The following is a 22,632-nucleotide window of genomic DNA, read 5'->3' as shown; positions in this document are numbered from 1 at the left end:
TAAACAAAAAAGTAATGTTATTGGGTGTGTGAATTGGTTGTATCCACTCCCATCACTGGAGATAGCCGTTGGCAGCGAAGCATGGGCCTCCTCTGTTTTAAATCATAGATTATTAATCAGAGAAAATAATATAATTAACGCCATATTAAGGTACGTAGTATCAGTCTTCTTTTCTGTTTGAGCTTCAGACAATACGATATGGGTATATTATTACCACGCTCTTCCTAATTAATCCTCACACTCCACTTAATTATATATGAATGAAGGGAATCTCTGCAGCAGTATGAGCGTTAAGGTTAAGTTTTCAAAGTAAACGTTATGTCTCCGCGTGCCTGTCTACCATAATTACGTCATCCATGTCGTCTATATGTGTTAAATATAATATAAAATGCAATACGGGTTTTCTTTTTCCCTTTCTTGTGTGGGGTTACACTCCAACACCTTCGCAAACACACAAACGCCTCTGGACCGGTGTTTACATAAAGAATGGTCCAATATTTGAGTCAATTCTATTTGGGTCGTATTTATCAATACTAAACACTTGATGTCTTACGTACATTTTTTGCTATCTTGATTATTCTTACAAACTCACAGTATTTCATTAACGACATGGGATTGTTTTCAGCATCGTTCTTGTGTGTTTATTTCTTATGAAGCACGCTACTAAATTTCAAGCTTACTAGAGGAATTTGGAACTTTTCCAAATAGAAAATAGGATGTGAACGTAGTTGGGTTGGTTGGAGGATGAATTGTCAATGTTTGGTTTTGTGGAAAATTGGAAATATGTGGAGTCATTCAGGGTTTATGTTATGATCATAGACTTGTCCGAGTTGGGTTTTAGAAGGTACGACGATGATTGGTGCTAGCTTACAAATTTTAGTTGAGGTTAGATGAGGAAGTTTGAAGATGATCTCATGTTCCTACTCAACTCATTTCATCACCTTCAACAATTCCTGCATACACAAAATTATTTATTTATTTATTTTTTTTTTGCAAGAAATAAGGAAAGGTTGAGGTGCGTACAGGTTATGTCTTTTTGGCTTTACATAATGATTTGGAATGATGCCCAAATCATCACAAGTTGCCGCCGTCTCACTATAATTGCTTTTTCCCAATTCTTGTCTTTTTTTATAAATTTTGAAATAATTATATTTACATTCATTTATATAGATTAATTCTGTCTTTTGAATGAGTACGTGTTATCACTAGTAACATTTTCAATTATATAAAATATTTTTATTTTTTAAAAAATTACACATATATCACTTAAAATATTAGCACCATTATTTTTTAATTGTGAAAAAGAATAACAATGATAACATTCAGTATACTTAAAAATATATAATAAAAGTAATTATATAATAATAAATTCATAATTAAGTAAGAAAGATAGTAATTGCCTGCATTTGCACTAATTAGTAACAAAGATAATCATGTCAAGGCATCGAATTTATTATTGATTACATGAAAAATGAGAAGAAAACAGGCAGAAATTCTCATACATGGTACACCATTTTTATTTATTTATTCTAAAAATAAAACAAATAAATTTTTCAACCCCACAAAAAAGCCTCCACTTATTTCATTACTTGGGCGCGAACTTGGACTTGATCTTCTGGACTTCCTTGGTACCGATCTGGAATGCCTTGGTGAGAACATGATCCGGCACCGGCGGCGTGGCACCGAACAGCGTGACGGCGAGGGACTGAGTCCCCGGCAGCTGGCTGTTGAAGGCGGCGATGACGGCAGCGGGTGACTTGCCGTTGTTCTTCTGGAAGTGGACGAGGCCTCTGGGGAACACGAAGATCTCACCCTGCTTGATCGACTTGGAGACGAGGACGTTGGCGGTGGTGATGAAGCCCACGTCGAGTTGGCCCTCGAGGACGAAGACTATCTCAGTGGCGCGGGGGTGGGTGTGGGGCGGGTTGAGGCCGCCGGGGGCGTAGTCGATGCGGGAGAGGGAGACGCCGAGGGTGTTGAGGCCAGGAATCCTCTGGACGTTGGCGCCGGTGACGAGTGAACCGAGGGTGTTGTTGGTGGAGCCGGGTTTGGCTAGGCCGTCGAAGAAGAAGTCGTCGGCCGTGAAGTTGGACTTGCAGGGGAACCCGTTGACCGTCACAGCTGTTTAAGATATGAAGCAAGAATCAATAATGCAAGAAATATTAAATGGATTTAAATTAATTAATTAGGTAATAAAAAAATATATAGTTAGGACAGGAATTATTACATACGTAACAATATATAATAATAATTACATAGGCGTATTGAGTGAGCGAGTGTGTAAGATGTATATATAAAATAGAAAAGAAGTTGCAATAAGAAAGGAAGAGGAGATCCAATCTGAAGCATTGGATATTTGAGGAGTTGGGTTGAAATAGTGAATGGTAAGTGAGATTTTTGTTTGTTTATTGGGAGAGAGCAGAGCAGAAATATGGTGATGGAAATTGGAGAGATGAAAGAGAGATTGAGTTGATAGATAGTTAAGTAGGTACCAGAATTAGTGAGCTGAGCAACGCAGAGATCTTGGAGCATGTCTGGATCGCCGCCCCAAACTCCTCTGCCGCTCAACGTAATCACCACCATCATTACTGCTACTGCTACTCTACCCGCCATGCCTTGTTCCAAAAAGCTGTAGCTTCTGTTTTTCCTTTGTGTTGTGTTGAGGCAGACAATAAAGTAGTCACTATTTATAAGCTCAACTTCCTTACATTTCAAATTTATGACTTTTTCCGGGCTGTAAAAGCTACGAAATATGCCTTGCTACGCCAAAACAAAACTAAAGCCATCCCATTTATAATGCTACCTCAATCAATTATTATATTTTATCTGTTATACACCAATTACAAGATAAATATATTAATTAAATATAATTATTATATATATATAATTGATTTTGATCCGATAAAATTTAATTGGATATAAATTTTTTTCATACCCATATATCTAGAGGCCTTTATAGTTTTGGCATCCTTTGACTAATCAACAGAGGGGCCCCTTGGTGCCGTGCACGTGATACCATCCTATTACCTTCTATTGTATTTTACTAATTACTATATTTTGTTTTCGTTGATGTTGATGTTGATGATTCATATTCTATTTGAATCAAAATGGATGAGGCGAATTAATTGAAAATTCAGAATTATTCGCGGCGACCTAGTAATTAATTGAAAAAATGCACTCGTTTGATGCATTCCGAGTTAATGGTTTTACGTACATATATATTTTTTTTTAAAAATTCTAATTGAGAGATTTAAAACATCAATTTTAAGACACAAGTCCTGATTTATATATAATTTGATTTGAAATTATCAATACATTAAAGTAAAATATTTAAATTTGACGTATTAAGTAATATAATGAACTGAATTCCAACCCTTGTCAGTGTTAATCTGGTGTTAATACTATTGACTATGTTATGTATCTATTCATTTTAGAACTAATGATAATGAATTTACGACGCTTGATTCTAATGTGGGGATCATATTTAAATATTCTAAGATCACTCAATTATTCACAATCATATTGTTAATACCTTAATTAAATGGCTTCAAATAGATCTGCATTTGGGTCAACCAACCTCACTCCAACTTGAGTACCTAGGGACTCGTTACAATTATATATATTTGATCAAGATTAAATTTATAATTCACATGTGATCGTATAACTTTTAATTATTCCTATAAATAGAATCATAATAAATAGAAAAGTATAAAAATTTAGTAAAGGGTTGGGGCAAGTCAGGTTCGGGTCCAAAATATCAATTGAAGACTACACACAGTAGTGTGTGTATAGGTCTATTTGAACCCATCATCATTCCTAATACAACGCTTACGAGTCTGTAATATCGCTAATGAGATCTCACTTGATTGATAAGATTGCGAGGCTATAGAGGAGAAATTGGGGGAAATTCGGAGATTTTTGAATGGGCGTCGAGGCAGGAAATGAAATTTTAAAAAATCCAAGTATGGTGGTAACTGGTAAGCCCTTGTGGGACTGAAGTGAAATGTACAAGGCATATTATTTTGGAATGTGGGATTGCAGGTCAGATTTGGTGTTGCCTTTCCAATTGGGTGCTATGTTGTCTTGCTTAGCACTTTGGGCCTTCCTGTGATGGTCCAACAGTTTGTTATGTTCTTTTTATTTATAAAACTTTTCATCATTTATTATCAACAACAAATAAAAAACATAAAAAAATTGAGATTTCATAATTAAAAGATTATGAGTTTGAACTCATGAAATATGAGTTTATGTCTATTTTTCTAGTAATTTTTTGTTTTTATTTCTTTTAAATATATTCGTTGATTTGTAATAACTTCAATTATCTAAAATTAATATTTGTTTTAATTAATTTAGGTTCTAGCTATGATCATCTTTCTCTCCATGAATAGTAGAAACCATATAAATAGCCAAGTCAAAATAACTTAGAAAAATCAGTAAGGATTAGTATTTACTCCTAAAAATGATTTTGAGAATCTTTAAATTAATACAATTCCAAAATTATTAAAAAACTATAGAAATAAAAACTTAGACTATAACAATATATATATAATGTTGCATCCACTACAAGAAATAACTAATAGCAACGACGACTTGTATTTCTTGCAAAATAATGAACTTCATTGCTAATGTAGATTAACAACAAATTTAATAAAAATTTATTTATTGACGTTGATTTTAACATAAGTTTTTTTTAATCATTATTGAACCATTCTTTTATAGTGATTATTGCCATTAGTAATATTATAGCCAAACAAAAAATAAAATAAAATTCGTACGTTTATAATAGTAGATAGAGATAAAAATAAAAATAATACGATAGAATAGTAGTATATTGGGGAGAAAAAAAATCCACAACATGGATTTTTGTGCTGCAAAGCAAATGGTTAGTACAGTAATCTGCAGCTATCACAACTTCAGCATTGGTTGCAGTTTGTTCAATATTGTAACTATTACAAGTACGGATATATATTTATTATTACCACAAAATAAAATTAAAGAAAAATATCCTCTGCAGTCTGCTCTAAGTACTAAATATTTGCAAATTTCTTGTCTAGTTATATTACAAAAGTGTTTGTGGAGTACTAAGAAGTTGGGCTCTTTGGGTCAGGGCACCTTAATAATGATATCATATACATCATCATCATCAACTTGTAACAAAAATAAAAACTAATAAGGGAATATTAGTTGAAGATCAGGTCACATTGATCATGACTTTTAATGATTAACCACCACCTTTTCATCACAAAGTCAATGCAAAACGTTGTTGTTGTTATTATTATTATTATTATTTGGTTTTATTAGATTCCACGTTATATGATATTTGATATAATTACAATGTATTTATACTAGTTTGAGGATTACAATCACACTAATTGAGATTTGTTCCATCTTGTATGTAGCCCATGATATCGGTAGGGTTCCGACAACTTTGACTGTGATTTGATAATTTTTTTTGCCGAAAATGTCCTTTGGACTATACTTGGTGAAAAGCATTCCTGGTCAAGTCGTGTGGTGTCACACTGCTCTAAAATGAAGATTGCAAACAATGAAAAAATAAAAAGACGGCTAGATACAATGATATGAGAGAAACGATATAGAGATACAGAAAAAAGAAAGAAAATGAGTGTCAAATGTTATTATTTATTTTGGACATTTTAATCATTTCATCAAATTTTATATAATATTTTTGTTTTTCTTTCTATCCAAGAAGATGGAGGATTCCTATATACTCCTAAACTTTTCTGATTGGGTTTGTAATGTTATGTTAACGTCAAGGGAGATTATTATAATTTCTGATGTAATACGTATGCATATATAAGAGTGTGGATGTAATTTATCTTTATTTTTTGATATAAAAAATTTTAAGTTTTGTTTAGTGCATATATATAATTAGTATCTGCTCCTGCATGCTTAGTATCTCCCACATATATATATATATATATATGTTGTTTCGGTATACCCACAAAATCTGCTGTATTGTTACGACAGTTGATCCAGTTTTATAGTATGAGTGCAAAGGTAATGTTTGAGTCTCAGTTCTTACTAGCTTTCATTTCATCATTGCTGTTCCTATTACATTATCGTTTTCATCTGTTTCTTTTTCTGTGAAAATGTAGTACAGAAAATAGAGCTGAAGGTCGGTATTTACTGCGAAAAATGCAAGACCAGAGTGCTGAAAGCAGTTGCAAAACTTAAAGGTAACTGAATTTTCACAGACTAAACCTGAAAGAAAAGATCACCACGATTAATGGATCGTTTGGATATCGTTGCTGATGGATGTATTATGTTTGATTGATCAGGAGTGGATGAGATAACGGTGAATGCTGAGAAAGGAATACTTACTGTCGTGGGGAGTGTTGATCCTGTGTGTGTCACCACCCAAGTGAGGAAAGCAGGAAACTATGCAGAAATAATGAGCGTTGGGCCGCCAAAGAAACCTGACCCTCCGAAGCCTAAACCTCCCGAGCCAGAGAAACCAAAGCCCGTCCAGCCGCTGCCACCATGTTGTGACCAATGCCAGCTTGTTGCTGTGAGTTACGTTACCCATGATGGCTTCGTTTGCTCCATTCTCTGATGTAAAATCTTGTATTTTGTCCGTTCATTTGTTCTGGTGTTGTTGCTTCCGTTACCTAAGGTGTTGCAGTTTGTCTGGTTCTATGACAAGAATCTTGTTTGGTTTCTGTTTCCTAGTACTTGCCTTTGTGTCCTCGTGCTAATCTGTCATGTCTTCTAGTAAGTAGAGACATTCATTTGAGTCAAAGATTCAAAGATGGAAAAGAATTTGAAGTAAAAACTAATTATATTACACATACCATTATGAAATTCAATCTTACACCAAATATAAGAAATAGTATGGAAAAATGGTGAGGAGAAAAGAACAGAACAACTTTAGATACAAGATAAGAACAGGAAGCAAAAGGGATGTCCTTAGGCATTGAAGAAACATGGTAGTGTTTCATTAAACCTAAATCAGACACGTAACTTCAACAGCTGAGTAGAATTTTGGTTCAGCAAATGTAGAGATTCTTCCCACAATCACTTGATCGTAATCCTTACAACTGAACTGATACAGGCTAGAAGTTTTGAACCCTGAATTTCCACTCCCCTCGAACTGGATCATAGGAAACAAACTCAGCTCCTTGTTCTGAAGCCTTCTTGATCAGCATCTCTTTATAACTCCCAACCTGAGGCCCATCGATGTACTTCTGCCCTGTCTTTTTGTTGATACAGTGGACATTAAGTAGAGTAACCTCAGCGGGCTTGTTGAGGCTTTGACCGACTGCTGGCTTCTTTCTTCCATCCGCATAAACCACCACTTCCCGATTTTTGAACTGGACAACAGATTCGAGATCAAGATTGCGGATATCTGTTTCTCCAAGAAATTTGATGCTTCCATATCCCACCCTCCCGACAACGAAATCATTCACACGGCTGCAGCATCCTGGTTCAGCCCTTTCCTTAGCTGCCAGCTCCTCTATTGAAGGCTCTGTGTAGTATTCTCCATTTGGAAGCTTTGGTATTAGAGCTAAAACAACATCCTCATGTTTTTCAGTTAGTGCAGAATCATCATCCATATGCAAGTTCACTAAGGCAGACGAGTCATCCTCCTTAAGTTGGAAGGGAGAACTTGGAGAAGCTTCGGCTTCACAACCTTTGCCTGCAATTTTTACACAGTCTAACCATACAGAACAGAAAGGTGCACGTTAAAATAGGAAAAAACAGTAGGTTTCGGTGCTAAAAGCCTGGTATTTGGAAGAGGAACCTGAGAATAGGCAGGGCTATCACAAAAACCTTACCAATTTAGTCTTATGGGACATGCAGAGTTGTCTTGACAGAGTAGTATATGGAATATATATAGCTTACACTAATGATTAGGAAGAAGCTCAACCAAATGAAGAATGGCACTTAGCTGTTTACGAATGACAGAAAGCAGATTTTGCATTTCTTCATAATCATAGCATGAGAAGCTGGATCTGCTCCTGTTTTATCCATATTACAAAACGAATCAGGACAAAGAAATTAATTAGGCGGTTATATTGATGTGTGTTTTCAACAATTTCAGTTTCTTCCATTATGTATCTCGATGGAGCTCCGCAAAGAGACGAAGATTAGGAACTAGACTTGTCAAAGGAAAAACAAGGAAAGAAGAAAAAGTTGAGATGATAAAATGTAGTCTGACGATGCATGTCATACTTTGACTACTGGACAGTGCCTACTTTGACTGATGATGACCGATGAGCAAACCTGGTTTGGACTTATTTGTTACAACAAATATAATACTAAGCAAGTCATGGTAAGTAATACTATCTACGAATTTTTCTCTAAACTGACAAACTATATTTATGACAGAAGTCTGATACAGTGCCAGTTGATCAAGGTCATAATACAGAATTGTTGTAGACCCAGTAAATACTGCATAAATTCATAGTAACTATCTTTTAAAAATTAAAACTCAGACAAGAATCTAGTGGATTACTGAAAAGTGCTACTCTAGTTTAAAAATCAAGAGGTTTGATTATACATCAAGAAGATAACTGAACATCATGAGCTAAGATAGATGTATTGAAGGCTTACCTTCTGCATATGAATGAAGAGGCGCATGCTCTTGCCCGGACAACGAATTCACTAACCAAGCCCTCGGATTCTCCCGCGGAAGAAAAGGAGTAACTGGACAAGGGGTATCTTCTTTACCACAGAAAAATGGCACCTGTAAAAAACAGTTCATCCTCAGATATTATGACCAATGATTAAACAAATTTCTATCTCATAGACAGGCCCAGCTGGGTGCATAAAAGTGCAAAAGATGGGGTGAAATGGTTGGAACAGCTGCCTAGCGCGGTATTACATGTACCTAAAAACATCATGTATCTGTGTAATGGTTCTCACCTTAGGCTCATGGTGTCCACAAGTAGGTCTCTTTGCAGGCAACCTGCTGTGTCTTAAGGACACATGTCGGATTCTCAATAAGGATGTCCTTCTGCCAGGTGAAGGATTGTTTTTAACCTGCATTTATGAATTTGAAGAGAAATGAGAATGGATTCAACTAGATGGCTGCAAAACAACAGAAAACCTACACCATCTTCGGTTAAGTGACCAAACTAAATTCTGATTGGGAGCTTTCTCAAGGACTTTAGAATCCTTTCTGTAAGGAAAACAATATAAGTATCTTTGTTGTTTACAAAAAAGTATACAGCTGTTGTTTTTCACATTCAACAAGAAATCCTTTAATGTCAATTAAAATTCTAATAGTTGTGGCTGGAATCATACAAGGTGCTTGAAAGGAAGATGTAAATAATGCCTAAGTAATCACTACATAAAGAATATGCTGCTGAATGCTTTATATCCTAGCATAATTTCAGATTGGAGCAGAATGCTTCTATGCTTCTCTTTGCCTCCTTAAGCACCTAGATATCTGCATTTGCAACAACCATTCCAGTTTCCACCTAAAAGATCACCTACCATTGAGCCACCCAGTACATGACGTTTTTTTTGTTTGAACTGTCACCAGATCTAACTGTTCCAATTTTAAATCACAAGCAAGTTAAGTTATTGAAGAGCATTCTGGCATATTCACTACTCATGAATATACGACTTACAGGTATGCTCGATTATTCACTACTCATGAATATACGACTTACAGGTATGCTCGATATTCCATATTGTACTGATGTTACTGAATTGGATCGATCAGTTGCAGATCGCGTGGCAAAAGGATTCACCACAAGTGATGACTGCATGCCCCCAGTGCTGGAAGAAAAATACCTATCAACATCATGAAACAAATAACATCAGGATATATAAAAAAGAAAGAACTTGGGAGTATGAAGAAATTCCGGTCTTTGCTGCGGACAATACTGCCGAAAGAGAGATAAAGGGGTAACCCCTCAAGCCACGTCGAATATTGAATGAAACAAGTTTTAGATGAGTGCCCTTCGATACAGTGTTCTCAAAGTTACCAGTACATTACTTGCCATCCTGTCACATTTTTAACTCATACATAGCAGCATCTAAATACTGTTTCCCTGTTTTAACCAAGAAACACATTCCCCATGTATAGTTGCCAACTTGCCATTCTTGTTAAGATATTTTTATAACTGAGTTGGCACTTTCTTAAATGAGCATCATGTTGTTTTCTGACAACAGCTTGATCTAAACCACAAGAGTAGCTACAGAAAAAGCCGAAAGCCAAAGTGATGAAGACAATGAAACTTACTGTTGCCCATTGGCGTTCTGGCTGCCAGCACCCGTCACCACTGTGAAGCCATTCGAAGCTTTGCAATGGAAAGAAGAGAATAATTCATTTGCATGAGTGATACATTATGTCACTAACACAGATGAAAAAGATGGCGAGAAAGTTCACTTACCTTGTGATGATTGACTCAGGTTATAAGTAGAACCAGGATGTACTTCTTCAGCAGCTTGTCCTGGCTGTGATGGATTCAGAACAGATGGCCATGGACCTAATGCTGTTACGACGGTGGATGAAGGTTTACTTGAGGAAAACATGCTAGCAGAGGGACGAGGGAATGTCGTAGACATTGCAGGCAACTGACAACTATTTGTGGGCATTAACTCACTAAAAGGGATCAAGGAAGATGGCTTCAGATTTGGGGTAGATGTAGTCATAGAAGCAACTGGAGTAGGTTGAGCAATGAAGGAATGTGATGGAGAGGGGTATAGCTTGGTTGGAGCGATTGCATTCACATGTGGATAAAGTGTTGGAACTGTGAAAATTGTACTATTAGGAGTAATAAAGGCTTGTGATCTAGGGGCAGACGGACTGGATTTAAATGGATGACCGGGAGAATTGACACAAGGGTGATGCAGTAATGGCGGGCAGCTCAAGAAGTCTGCTGGAGTATCAGAACTCTTTAAACAATCTGAACCTGAAGAGCGTCGACACCAAGGTGTTTGTCCATCTAATGAAACAGAAATACAAAAAGTTAGTCCACCGCTTTCTTATGAAATAGAAAGAAGAAAGCATTGAGGCTTACCTTTATTACCTAATTCATAATCTTGTGACCTCAACTCTTCATGGCTTTTATCTTTGTAACTTGGCATCGCTGAAATGGACTGAATTTTCTCAACAGAATACCAATTATTGGCCCCACCAACTTCCCTTGTTGCAGAATAAGGTGCTACTCGACTTCCTCGGTACTGGTTGCCAACAATAGATTCAAGAGTTGTTGCTCCTTGGGATCCTATAGAAGGGAATATTCAATGTATAATGAATGTTTAGTCTAAGGGGCGCAAAAAGAGCAAATCATTGAGATGTTATAGTTAAATATTGCAGGAGACTTGATTTTTATTTATGTAAGGAATGTTTTATACGCCAAGCAGGTAAAGTCTTTGAGAAATAATTACCAGAAGAACTCTGAATTCCAAATATGTTACTGTTACCAGAAGCTGAAGCTGAGCTGAAGAGAAATCCTGAAGTGGTTGAGACAGAAAAGTTGGAAGTGGTTGGAGCTCCTAAAGTACAGTTACTTTGAGGTCCATATAAGCTGCTGCCAAGGGATATCGACGTTGCCCAAAATGAAGGTATCGACCTAATGCCAACTCCTGGTGTTGTAGAGACTTGGGAAGCAGAAGTGATTAATCCTTCAAAGGCAGTAGTACTAGGAAATCCAAATATACTACTGCTGAAACCACTGCTTGCAATCCCAGGTTCAAAAGATGGCACATTAGGAACATCAAATATTGAGCTTGTGCTACCATGTGCTAAAGGTGAGTGCAAAATTGTTGGTGTTGGGTTGAAGCCAACTCCTGAGTTGTTAGGAGCACCAAATATTGTGGTTCTTGACACTCCGGAAGCAGAGTTTCTTGGAGCTTGATTACCATTGCTATCACTAATTGAACCACTTGTTCCAGAAGACAACCATACACCAAAATCTCTGCCTGTACTGCCAATTGGTGGTTTGACAGGTGAATCAGATACTCGAGCAGCAGTTGCTGTACCAAAGGCCAGTCCACTGCCAGAATCAAACAAGGATATACTTGCTGGCACAGACGGAGTGGAAGGACGGAATTGAGAGCTAGGTTGTTCAAATGCATTCCCTTGGTTCCGGATTGAAAAAGTGGATTCTGCAAGATGAAAATTGAAATTTTATGTAACTATAGATAATTTTCTGATTATAGGGATGTAAATCATCGAATGTAAAAAACAAAGAGAAAAGAACAGATAGACCGGATCGCCATATCGAATAGGACACTGAAACAAGCATAGAAGCTTACCCTTGTGTAACTTGTAGTCCTCTGACCTCAACTCTTCATGACTTTTAGCTCTAAAAATGGGCATCGCAGAGATTGATTTGATTTTTCCAACAGAATACCTACTATTTGTTCCATTTACTTCTGGTGTCTCATAATATGATGCTAATTTGCTTCCTTGACATTCGTTAGCAATACCAGGATTGGATGCAGTGCACTTGGATCCTGCAGTAGGAAATGGTAGATGAATACTGAATGTTTCTTCTCTTGGGACATAAATGAGAGCAATTTCATCGACATGTAATATTTATAGATTGATAATGTGCCTATCAGACTGCAAGAGAATATTCTAATTTCTTTTTTCTTTAAGACAACAGAAGACTTTTCCTGAAAGCATCAATCTCAGTGAAACAAGCTATTCAGCAAGAAGAGAAGTATGATTTAAATGAAATCTTATTTTGTCTAATAATTAACATAAATAGCCTTGCATTCTTTCTCAATAAACTGTTCCCAAGAATCACTGACTCAGGGCCGGAGTATGATGAACTCTACAATTATCTTACCTCCAAAACCTGATGAAGTGCTTCCAAAAGGAGACGACATTTTGGAAGCAAAAGCTGATGCACCTTTTGGAGAACCAGAAGGAGTTGAAGTACCAAACAAAGGATGGATACAAGTACCCCTTGACTTGATGGTCTGCCAAAATGGATCAATACTGCTGCAATGAAACAGCCCATGAGCTGCCAATAGAACAAAGAACTGTCAGTATATTGTCCCTCCAAAAGACCTCAACTACAAGAGAAGAAGAAAGGGGAAAACAGTATGTGCATAGTGTTATTTATGCACAAATACTTAGAACTTATAATTTATCATTACCTTGGATAATTTCACAAGACATCATAAAATCACAAAGATAAAGTTGTTAACAAAAATCTCTCTGGTGTATGCTACTTAAAAGCATGCAAATGGTTTCTGTTCTGCTTATTCATTTCAGACCAAAATGTAAAACAATAGAGTACTGTAAAACAAATTTCCAAACTACTAAGTAGCAAACACGAATCCCGACATGCACCCAACAGTTTATAAAAACGATATATACAAAAATCGATCACCCGTCAACGTGGTTTTATCAAGAACAGAGGAACAAGAAAAAAGAAAAGATCTCACTGCATGCAATTGTTCAACGTAGAATGAAAAGAAAAGAGCACAGAAGTATAACTTTACATATTATAGTAGCATGTTAGCGTAATATTTCGAGAGAGCGAGAGAGAGATCAAACTTACAGGAAGTAGGAGGAGTCACCATTCTTGCGAAAATGAAGTTTCTGAGAGGAGAAAAAGAAGAAGAATATTGGCGAGCCCCAGCCCAGAAAACTGCGATAAAGGACAAGACTTTTAGTTGGATATATATGGTGGAGACTGTTGAGATGATTTGGGCGGGTGGCCGGCGAGTAGCTTAAAGAAAAAGCTGTTTCTTGAACCGCGTAGGGGTAGCAGCGTAGCTTTTGTTTAAAGCTAGACGGGTAACGGTTTGGTTTCGGGGATTTCAACTACCCGCACCCGTAACCCAGGGTTTTAAGGAATTCTAATTAAGGACTTGTGATTTTTTAAATATTCGTTGTGGTCCTCATTCTGAAAATGAAGAATAATCTTACGCAACTACGCACCCACTCTTTCAATATTTGAACTATCCCGTGGTTAAAATTAAAGTTCCATATTTGAATTCGAGTGCAAATAAACTTTTATGTGGATTTATTATTTGATTGTTCTTGTTATTTGATGTATTTTGAATTTATTATAATTTACTTGGTTTCATTTTTATTTCCCGTACCACACATAACGTAAATTCATTAATTCAAAGTAATTACAGATTCATTAAGTTCAATTATTTGAATCCATTTGTCAAAGTGCAGTGAAAATCGACCTTCTAAAACCAACTTTTCTAATATAAAATACGAAAAAAATAAGAAAAGAAAAAGAAAATCCAAAAATCCTATAAAAACTGACACCACAACTAACTACACAGTCAAAATACTAATATATATAATAATTTCCAACAGTGTATAAAAAAAGGGAAGACACCTTATCGGGAAAAGGCACATACACACGTAGACCCTGTTTCCTCTCCCACAGCTGAGTCATAAATCTGCTAGGATGCTATCAGTATCACGCCTAAAACCCCTCTGCTCCTTCAAACTCAACATCACAACCCTTGCACATTGATTACAAATTCTTCTGAGTAGAAACACTGCATGAATATTTTTTCACAGTACCCAAGTTTCCTGACTATGCATCCTCCAACAACTACTTATTGAATGGATCCAGTCAACTTCAGTTACAAAATTGTGCTTAGAATGTGTATTCTGATCATGTTACCCACCAAAATCTGAAGAAAACAGGACACGCATCCTTATCATAACAGCACCTGAAAAAACACCTCCTTTAGTAAAGATGAAAAAGGGCAACTCAAAGATTATCATCTACACCATCATCGGAGAAATTGCTACTTCTCAAAATTTTATGGCTAAAAATTGTGCTCATCTAACAGCCATAGCATAGAAACTGCAGCAGCCTTCATTTAGGAAACTTTTTCCATTCTAAAAAACAGTTGATACAGAATTTGAGCCATTCTCCTTCCTAGCTTGAGTAATTGCACCAAATTACAAGTGATTTAGCATATCTTATATCCGTTTATTTAGGACAAGAAGCAGGCACGAGAACAGACCTTCATATGATCTACCTGTCCTTCCTTTGCTTAGCATCAGCAATGTGAAACATAAGCTGCACATTTGGCTTTACAGATTAAATCAAATTGCACAAAGAACTAAAGATTAACTACAATATCTATAGTGTTTAATACCTTTGTTCCAACATAAAATGTAATTAACAAGCCACCAAGTGTAACCAGACCTGCAAAACTTATAAAAGTTAACTGCTGCGAAGCATTATCAATTAGAAGATGAAGTAAAAAGAAACTTACCTTCTTCCTGGAGAAATCCAGAAACCAACCAATTAATGCCTGATGGCCCAATTACAAACCCAACAAGATTAGCCACCTGGATCACCATAGCTTCAAATTACTCACTTCAGATTTGGAAATCATAGTTATTTATACCCAGGAAAAGGTTCTGGATAATCTGTCAAATTCAGTCCAGCTTCTCAATCACTTAAAAACTTGATCCTAAAACAATGTAACGCTGATAGAACCAATTCAGTACACTTTTTTCTCAAGGCAACTTTTAGTTCAAAAATCCATTACATATTTATATATTTCATGAAAAGAGAGCAATGGGTGAAAACAGAAAGGGTGTCATCTTCAAAACTTTACTTGATTCTGATCATATTCCACATTTCCCGAGGGACGACTTGTCAAGCAAGGGAATATCGGCAACATCCACTAGTACAGAACGGGTAACCAGAACTAATCGTACACAAAATAATTGATGCTGATACTGGAAAAAAGTTCATAGCAAACTTAATATTAAGATGCTAAGGATGCAATTAGTTTTATCTTCCTGCTCATTTAAAACTATCCAAATTCAATCATTACCAACTAGCTTTTAGCATAAAGAAGCAATAGCACAGTTCTGATGTGTCGCAGAAATTTTCATGGAAATCTAATTCAGGACAACCATGAGGCAATTTATTTTAAAACTCTCAATATGATACTTTTTGGCTTAATGATGTATTATCAGAAGACAGACCATTAGGCAAGTTATAGTTATTGCACCAGCAACAGCACTAAGTTCACGGAAAACAAATTCCCTGAAAGCACCCTGCACCTGAAACAAATGCGACAGAAAACACGGTAAGATTTGAGTCAAGTTAGCAATCCAATTTTGACCATATAAAGACCATTAATTTCTTTCCCATGGGTTAGGAGGAAGGGAAAGTCTGATGGGCACATTTATTCCCAACTGAAACAAAATCTGAAAGATTTATGCCAATAATGGTAAAGGATCCAAGTCAATGGTAGATGCCACTGGAAAGTTGTACTATACTAAATTTATGATTCCTTTTCAGCGAATATACTGTATACTTTTCCAACAATGCTGCTGTGACAGGAAAGATGACGCCCGATTGAATACTGCTGACTACAAAATTTTGGGTAACACCTCTTAGTCGTATATAAATATTTTTCACTTTCTTTGCTGATAAAAAGAGCTCTTCCTCGAATAATTTCTCAAGGGCATTCAATAGAATTTAACATTAAATACTAAATTGGTTTAGAACCATTGATCCATGAGAAGATACTCAAGTCCTTTAGAATCTAACTTATATAAAAATTATTCTGTTGTAATGGAGTAACTAACCCCCTAGCAAAAAGCCAACAAAGGAAAGACTTTTCCGGTCGGGCTCTAATGGAATTGCAATTCAGCTACTTCTAGTACATTCACAAATGGTATTAGTGTTTTGTGCCGGTCTTCCTCCCTCCCTCACCTGGCTCGGGTATAATACAATGCTCTGGTTTAGGTAGAAAGTTTTCTCGCATGCCACTAAACCAATTTAACGTGAGCTTTTCTGTATCTTCTCCCATGGGATTGCTTCAGTAGTGTCATAACATGCTTGGAGTTCTATTTTTATTTAAGACTTGTTCTTTTGATCATTTTGTTTCTGTTCAGGACCATCAATCGTCATACTCTGCGAGTTCCTCTCATAATGATCTATCCTGTACAAGACCTTCTACTTTCTCAAAAGTTAGAAGCATAGTTCTCGATTTGATCGAGTTGGTACGTGCAAAGGGAGAAAAACGATGCTACCTGCGAGGTATTTGCCACTGATTTTACTAAAATTTCTGGTATAAAAAATATACATGTCAACCACGCCCAAGAAAGAAGCTTCCTAAAGACAAGGAAAAAAGATTCATATTAGTAAATGGGCTGTGACAGAGATTAGGATAACATTTTTTCTCTGAGAAAATTTGATAAGGTTAGTACCATTCCAAATCATGCCACACAGCAACAAAGGTGAAGATGACCCAAACATTCAGCACCTTCTTTTGAGAGCCCCCAAGAGGGATATAAACATACCTAATAGAAGAAACAGCAGTTATTGTTGCCTCACTCAGTACTAAGCTGCACAAATAAATGAAGAGAGAGAGAGAGAGAGGACAGAAATCTTATACCTAACTAGCCACTTGTTGAACGAAGCATGCCAATTTTTCCAAAAACTTTCCAAGTTGTAGCAATTGTTTAGACACCTTGGCATATTCTCAGGAGGCACAATGCCATTAATCTACAGGCATATCGTACTACTTAAAAGATTTGTGTTACACCAAATGAATCAAAACACAGAAATTAGAGTGCAAAAGAAAGGAAGTTATTGTGATGAAACCTACCAGTGACCAGAAGCGGAAATAGCGCCAGATCAGGAAAAATTTTAGCCACATGAAATTCAGAACCTGTTTGTACAATATACCATCAAAGTTACAGATATCATGCTGAGATGCACAAGGAAATACTAATTTAAGTTTTCTTTTGGAGGCTCATGATATGTACCAGAACTTGGTTACCAAGTAATTCTAATTCAAATGAAGTAGTGGAAGGAGAAGCACTATTATCTACTTAACTATAATCCCTTCTAGAAATTCGTAAGTTGAAGATCAATATAGATTAATATCTCTACTAACTGATTTCTGAGTGACACAAGTACAGAGTACAAGGAGACTAGAGAATATAAGAATGAGCACTTACACCATATCCAATGATGAAGATGTCCATGGGAGACAATTGTTTCCACACCCCACTGTAAGCAAAATTTTATTCTCAAACATAAAGCTGAATAACTTAATTTAACCTATATCCATGAGTTTATAAGACACTAACCTAATGGCAAAGGCATTGTAGTAAAACAGATGCGTCATCAATTCCATTAGGAAAAGGCTAAAAACCCAACGGGATCCATACCAAGTCACTTCTCGAGACAAGTAAATATTCTGGGGAGAATCCAACTGCAACAAACATAAGAAGTAATTCTTAGATTCCCTTTAAACATTCATGGTATAATAGTAAGATATTGTTCGTAAGGTGATGCATCGACTGTTATCTGTTAAATATCAAGAGATAAGAAATAACAAAAGAGAGAATAAAATAAAATTAAGTGCAACTGGTAACATTCGTATATTAAAAACAAATTCGGCATTTGCCAGATGCATCCAGTTTCATCACTTTCTAGGTATCAGTGACCTCTTTCCTTGATTATCCCACTTCTGGGAAGCTGGTGATAGAAGAGCAAAGAAACTCTTTTCGCAACAGACATCTATGAAATAGTAAGTCATGTGAAATCAGAGATCAAGAATGTCAAACACAAGCCCTGTTTATGTCATGTAACATAAAATAGGAACAAACTGCAACATTGTTCATCTTATATAATAACATAGAAACAAATTGCACAGATAGTTACAACGAACAAATTCTTGAAAAATACCAGGCACTAAATAATACATATAGTAATGCCACAGAAAAGAAGCACAATTTATGATGATAAGAGTAGCAAACCTGTGAGGCAAATGCATTAAAGCTAATGATAGGTCCAGCAATGTAAAGAGGTGCATATACCAAATAGCACAAGTAGAGTGGAAATGAAAACTTGTCATTCCTGACCCTTCTCTCCTGGGAATTTTATCAATAGACTCCATTAGAAAGACTCAAATGTTGACATCAAAAGATGTTCAAATCACCAAAATATCGCAAATCATTGTACTAGGAGGAACTAATAGTAACTGAGACAAGAGCTGACCTGTAAAATCAGGTAGCATGTCTTGCCTGATGAACAATGGTCACAGCGTTGAATATGCCTCTATCATATACAAAGGAAATGAGGAGGATCCAGAAAAGTAGATAACTGAATTTCATCTTTTCTTAACATTGATAGACCAAACAGTAAAAAAATGAGTACCAGCTGAAAATATAAACATGACTACATATTACCAGTTATTAATATTATGGAGCTATTTTCAACTAATCTGCGATGGTATTAGGAATAAACAAGTACCAACAGCAGACTTTTCCCTTAATTAGAAGAATAAATATACATTCACAACATATCCTACATAAACCATATGGATCTCAAATATACCGTGTAAGTGGGTTGACCAGCAACTCATAACTATTTCAAGATTTGCAGCTCAGCTCAAGGATTTACAGTTACAATGTGTTGAAAATACAATAAAAAATATACTGAAGTAAATAGTTCGTTTCCATCTCAGTGAAACAGTTCTTTTTGTTGAAGAATCATAAATGTAACACTTCCTAAATGAGAACTGTATGTAACATGGATGACCTAAATACCTTGAAGATTAGAAAATGTGATAGTCCTATATCTCTGAACAGTTCACAGGAAATAAGAGGAGGGTGGATTGCACAGACGCTCGATCAGTAATCAAGCTACTGAAGGCTACAAGAAAAATGACACAAGATCCATACCTTTTGATCAAATTGATTATATTGATCAGCCCAGTGATAATCACACCCAAAGCTTATCATACGCAAAACAACTGGAAAAAGAAAATCAAAACATAAAACAAAGAGTGTCATCGTCAGTAAAGCGTAATAGATGATAAGACATAGTAAAGAATATGCCAGTGCTTTCTACCAGTTGCATTAGTTAAAGATATAAATTGAGGGGATCACAAGATTAGCACATATAGATGTTGACATCTAGACTCTTTCCCTAGAAAGGATCGTGTAGAAACCAGAATGCTTCTAATACAGGACAGAAGCAAAGTCTAAAGAGCTATACATTTTTTGGCATAAAAAATATAATTAGAAATCATGATCAAGCTCCAACTTGGTCAAGACAGGCATTGGGCCTGGATCAGGATATCGTTGCTAATGATGAACCATTCAGAAAATTTATAAAAAATAAAAAAAGAACTCTTAAGAGGATATCTAACGTTACTTCATCCTACTAATAAAATTATACATCAAGAAACAGAAGTTATTCATCCTAAAAAGTTCTTTTAAAAGGTACTGCATCTGCTTAGAAAGAAAAAGCATTGTTGGCATCTGCCGGATTGTGTATATTCACATTTCTGGTTGTTTACTCATTTCTTTTTTCTGAATGGGAAAAGACCGATATAATCCATGAAACTCCATAAAAAGTCAGTTAAAACTTCATGCAACACATGGCTGAAAAGAAATCAGAATGGCCTATATTGTAATAGGACACCAGCAAAGCAATATATGCCATACATGAAAGGAACAATTGCAAATGTACACTGCGTAAATCGAACATAAAGACAAGGAATACCAAAATTAAAGCAGATATGCCATCTGAAGGTACCCCGAAAGTTATCCAAATAAGCCCAGCGTTCCCTACAGCAAGATAAACAGAAATACAATTATGAGTTCAAACACTTAAAAACTGAAACAGAAAATGGTCACAGATCAGAAAGATTGGTGCAGAAACAAACCTTACCCAAAACTGGAGAATCGGTATCCCTCATAAATACGATTACATACAAGAAATGAGAGGTTAAAAATCCAGAGCAGAAGTGAGAAGTATTTTGTCCTTCCAAATATCTGGTGAACAAAAGATGTGAGAAGCTTGATAACATTACTAGCGTTAAGAACTTCAACGTTAAGTACATAATATCATGGCATTTCAAAAGTTGAACACAACAAAAGCATGAAGTTCAGTGAAGATTAGAAACACAAATCCCAGCCAACAAGAGTTCCCTCTACAAACAAATAAAAAAGTCAGCAAGCTACTTATAAATTTTTGGTATTTTTGAAACCACAACGAGTACCTGAGCTAGCAAAATCATCAACCAGAGTAACTACTCTTAATATAAAACAAAAACATAGCCTATAAGCTAGGAATCTTCATTACTGTAACCAGACTCTATAATCCCTCGTTACCAGTTCTTTTGGCATGTCTTAAATCTATATGAGATGTACTAGCAAATACAGAGAAAGAAATATCAAAAGCTGGAAGGAAACAGACCTTTACTAGAGAAAAATTAGCTGAAGCAATAGTGAGGACAAATATGAGGCTGCAAGCCGAGAACAAGAAAGAAATTGTTACCAGAATAATTACAGCAACTGAAAGCATATAAAATATGTCTAAGCTTACAACCAAGCCATGTATTTACCAGGCTCCATGTAGATATAATAGATAAGTCAAAGAAATCAGAAGCCAGACAATAGACATCCCATGCGCTTTCAAAGATAAAGAGGTCCTGAGCACATTGGCAACCAATGTAAAAATCCCGAAAACCACTGTGAGAATTGGTAAATTCGACCTGAAATTTCTCCATTGGGCATCAGAGATATCCTGCACAAGCAGATCAAGAGGGGGAAAAAACGCACAAAAATGCATTAGACAAGTCAATGAAACACGACAGATGGATATTTTTTGACATGGTCAATATGATTAATCAAGATATCAACGAACAAGCAATAGTAGCAATAAGTCGAATTTTCATCCAGTACACATATTTTCTCCCTTAGGTTCGTTGTTAAGCTTTCAAACGTCGTCCTTTCTATTATAAACTAAGCTAACTGATTGGTACCCTTTTTTCAGCTGCACTAGGAAGAAACTAATCTAGGTTACCAAAAATTAAGAAAGTAGCATAACAATGAGTTGCCTATTTTTCATCCAACAGATTACTTTTCTAGTTCAAGAAGCAAAATTCTGTTCCATTTATGACTTTAAAAAAAAAAAGAAAGAAAAAACAACTCAAGACAAAGTAATCACTAGAATAAATAATAAACTAATACAAAATTGGCATACATTAAGTCGAGCGGCAATCCAGCCAGGGCGTAAACCGTAGAGCTTGGCATAATGATCTGTAATTGAAATCAGCAGAAACAAATGAAATCAGTAAACGAAAACCCAGAGAAGTAGGCAGAGGTGAATAAGAAAAAGAGTATCTGAGGTGTACCATGGGAGAGGTGAAGAGAGCGACGAATGACAATGATATAGAAAACCACGGCGTATAGAACGAGAAAGAGGAGCTCTTTCTGCCGCCAAAAATTACTGCTCTTCATTACTGATTTTTTGGTTTATTCCCTCAAACAATGCTGCATTGGAGCAGGGGAGCGATCACTAAACTGCAAATTCGATTCAGTGCCGCCGCCGCCAACACTTGGTTTTGGACTTGTAATTATCATTGAACATTGTATGACTTTTCTGTTTTATTGAAATGGGTTTGGGGATCCCCAAACCGGCCTTCAGTGGTTTTTCTTTTGTTTTTTTTCTTAAAAAAGGGGTTAATGCAAATCCAACCTTAGAAACGAGGAAATTATGAAAAAAAAATCAAATTATCTTCTTATATTTAAAAAAATAAAGTAATTTATCCCTCACATAACTTCGTATAATCCACATATTTTCTACTTGATTTTTTGTTTTTTTAATTTGAATTATTTAAAAATCATTAAATTTGATTTGAATCTAATGGCTTATATCTTACTTAATTCAA

The 22,632-nt window shown here is 35.9% G+C and overlaps 4 protein-coding genes across 6 annotated transcripts; 1 reads left to right on the top strand and 3 right to left on the bottom strand.

The window, feature by feature from the left end:
• Positions 1 to 1,431: 1,431 nt before the first annotated feature.
• LOC105169018 (rhicadhesin receptor) lies at positions 1,432 to 2,749 on the bottom strand. The gene is made up of 2 exons (XM_011089276.3): positions 2,493 to 2,749; positions 1,432 to 2,121 (listed from the first exon to the last, which is right to left on the bottom strand). The coding sequence occupies exons 1-2, from the start codon at positions 2,611 to 2,613 to the stop codon at positions 1,586 to 1,588; spliced, it is 657 nt and encodes a 218-aa protein (XP_011087578.1). The 5' UTR covers positions 2,614 to 2,749; the 3' UTR covers positions 1,432 to 1,585.
• A 3,146-nt stretch (positions 2,750 to 5,895) lies between these two features.
• On the top strand, positions 5,896 to 6,680 carry LOC105169412 (Heavy metal transport/detoxification superfamily protein). Its single transcript, XM_011089804.3, has 3 exons — positions 5,896 to 6,018; positions 6,122 to 6,197; positions 6,300 to 6,680. The coding sequence occupies exons 1-3, from the start codon at positions 6,007 to 6,009 to the stop codon at positions 6,572 to 6,574; spliced, it is 363 nt and encodes a 120-aa protein (XP_011088106.1). The 5' UTR covers positions 5,896 to 6,006; the 3' UTR covers positions 6,575 to 6,680.
• A 100-nt stretch (positions 6,681 to 6,780) lies between these two features.
• LOC105169017 (nuclear pore complex protein NUP98B) lies at positions 6,781 to 14,431 on the bottom strand. 3 transcript variants are annotated; one of them, XM_088883240.1, is made up of 12 exons: positions 14,292 to 14,431; positions 13,494 to 13,583; positions 12,774 to 12,950; positions 12,235 to 12,435; positions 11,365 to 12,084; positions 10,995 to 11,201; positions 10,365 to 10,919; positions 10,214 to 10,271; positions 9,639 to 9,762; positions 8,887 to 9,003; positions 8,575 to 8,707; positions 6,781 to 7,657 (listed from the first exon to the last, which is right to left on the bottom strand). In XM_088883240.1, the coding sequence occupies exons 2-12, from the start codon at positions 13,513 to 13,515 to the stop codon at positions 7,074 to 7,076; spliced, it is 2,898 nt and encodes a 965-aa protein (XP_088739366.1). In that variant the 5' UTR covers positions 13,516 to 13,583; positions 14,292 to 14,431; the 3' UTR covers positions 6,781 to 7,073. The 3 variants fall into 3 exon arrangements, with proteins under 3 accessions (XP_088739366.1, XP_088739367.1, XP_088739368.1); XM_088883241.1 differs by having other exon boundaries at positions 11,004 to 11,201; XM_088883242.1 differs by having other exon boundaries at positions 7,571 to 7,979.
• Positions 14,225 to 22,384, bottom strand: LOC110011225 (MBOAT (membrane bound O-acyl transferase) family protein). The gene is made up of 20 exons (XM_011089275.3): positions 22,096 to 22,384; positions 21,945 to 22,000; positions 21,304 to 21,485; positions 21,156 to 21,204; positions 20,628 to 20,731; positions 20,460 to 20,524; positions 19,634 to 19,704; positions 18,948 to 19,007; positions 18,707 to 18,820; positions 18,035 to 18,159; positions 17,903 to 17,954; positions 17,548 to 17,610; positions 17,335 to 17,444; positions 17,147 to 17,239; positions 16,970 to 17,051; positions 15,914 to 15,991; positions 15,190 to 15,265; positions 15,070 to 15,119; positions 14,935 to 14,990; positions 14,225 to 14,634 (listed from the first exon to the last, which is right to left on the bottom strand). Exons 1-19 carry the CDS (start codon positions 22,199 to 22,201, stop codon positions 14,946 to 14,948), a joined length of 1,581 nt encoding a protein of 526 aa, XP_011087577.1. The 5' UTR covers positions 22,202 to 22,384; the 3' UTR covers positions 14,225 to 14,634; positions 14,935 to 14,945.
• Positions 22,385 to 22,632: the final 248 nt, after the last annotated feature.

Source organism: Sesamum indicum, linkage group LG8 (assembly GCF_026168435.1).
Source record: "Sesamum indicum cultivar Baizhima isolate 11 linkage group LG8, ASM2616843v1, whole genome shotgun sequence".
Lineage (NCBI taxonomy): Eukaryota > Viridiplantae > Streptophyta > Magnoliopsida > Lamiales > Pedaliaceae > Sesamum > Sesamum indicum.
Note: the sequence above shows the minus strand (reverse complement) of the source record. Positions and strands in the feature narration are given on the sequence as shown.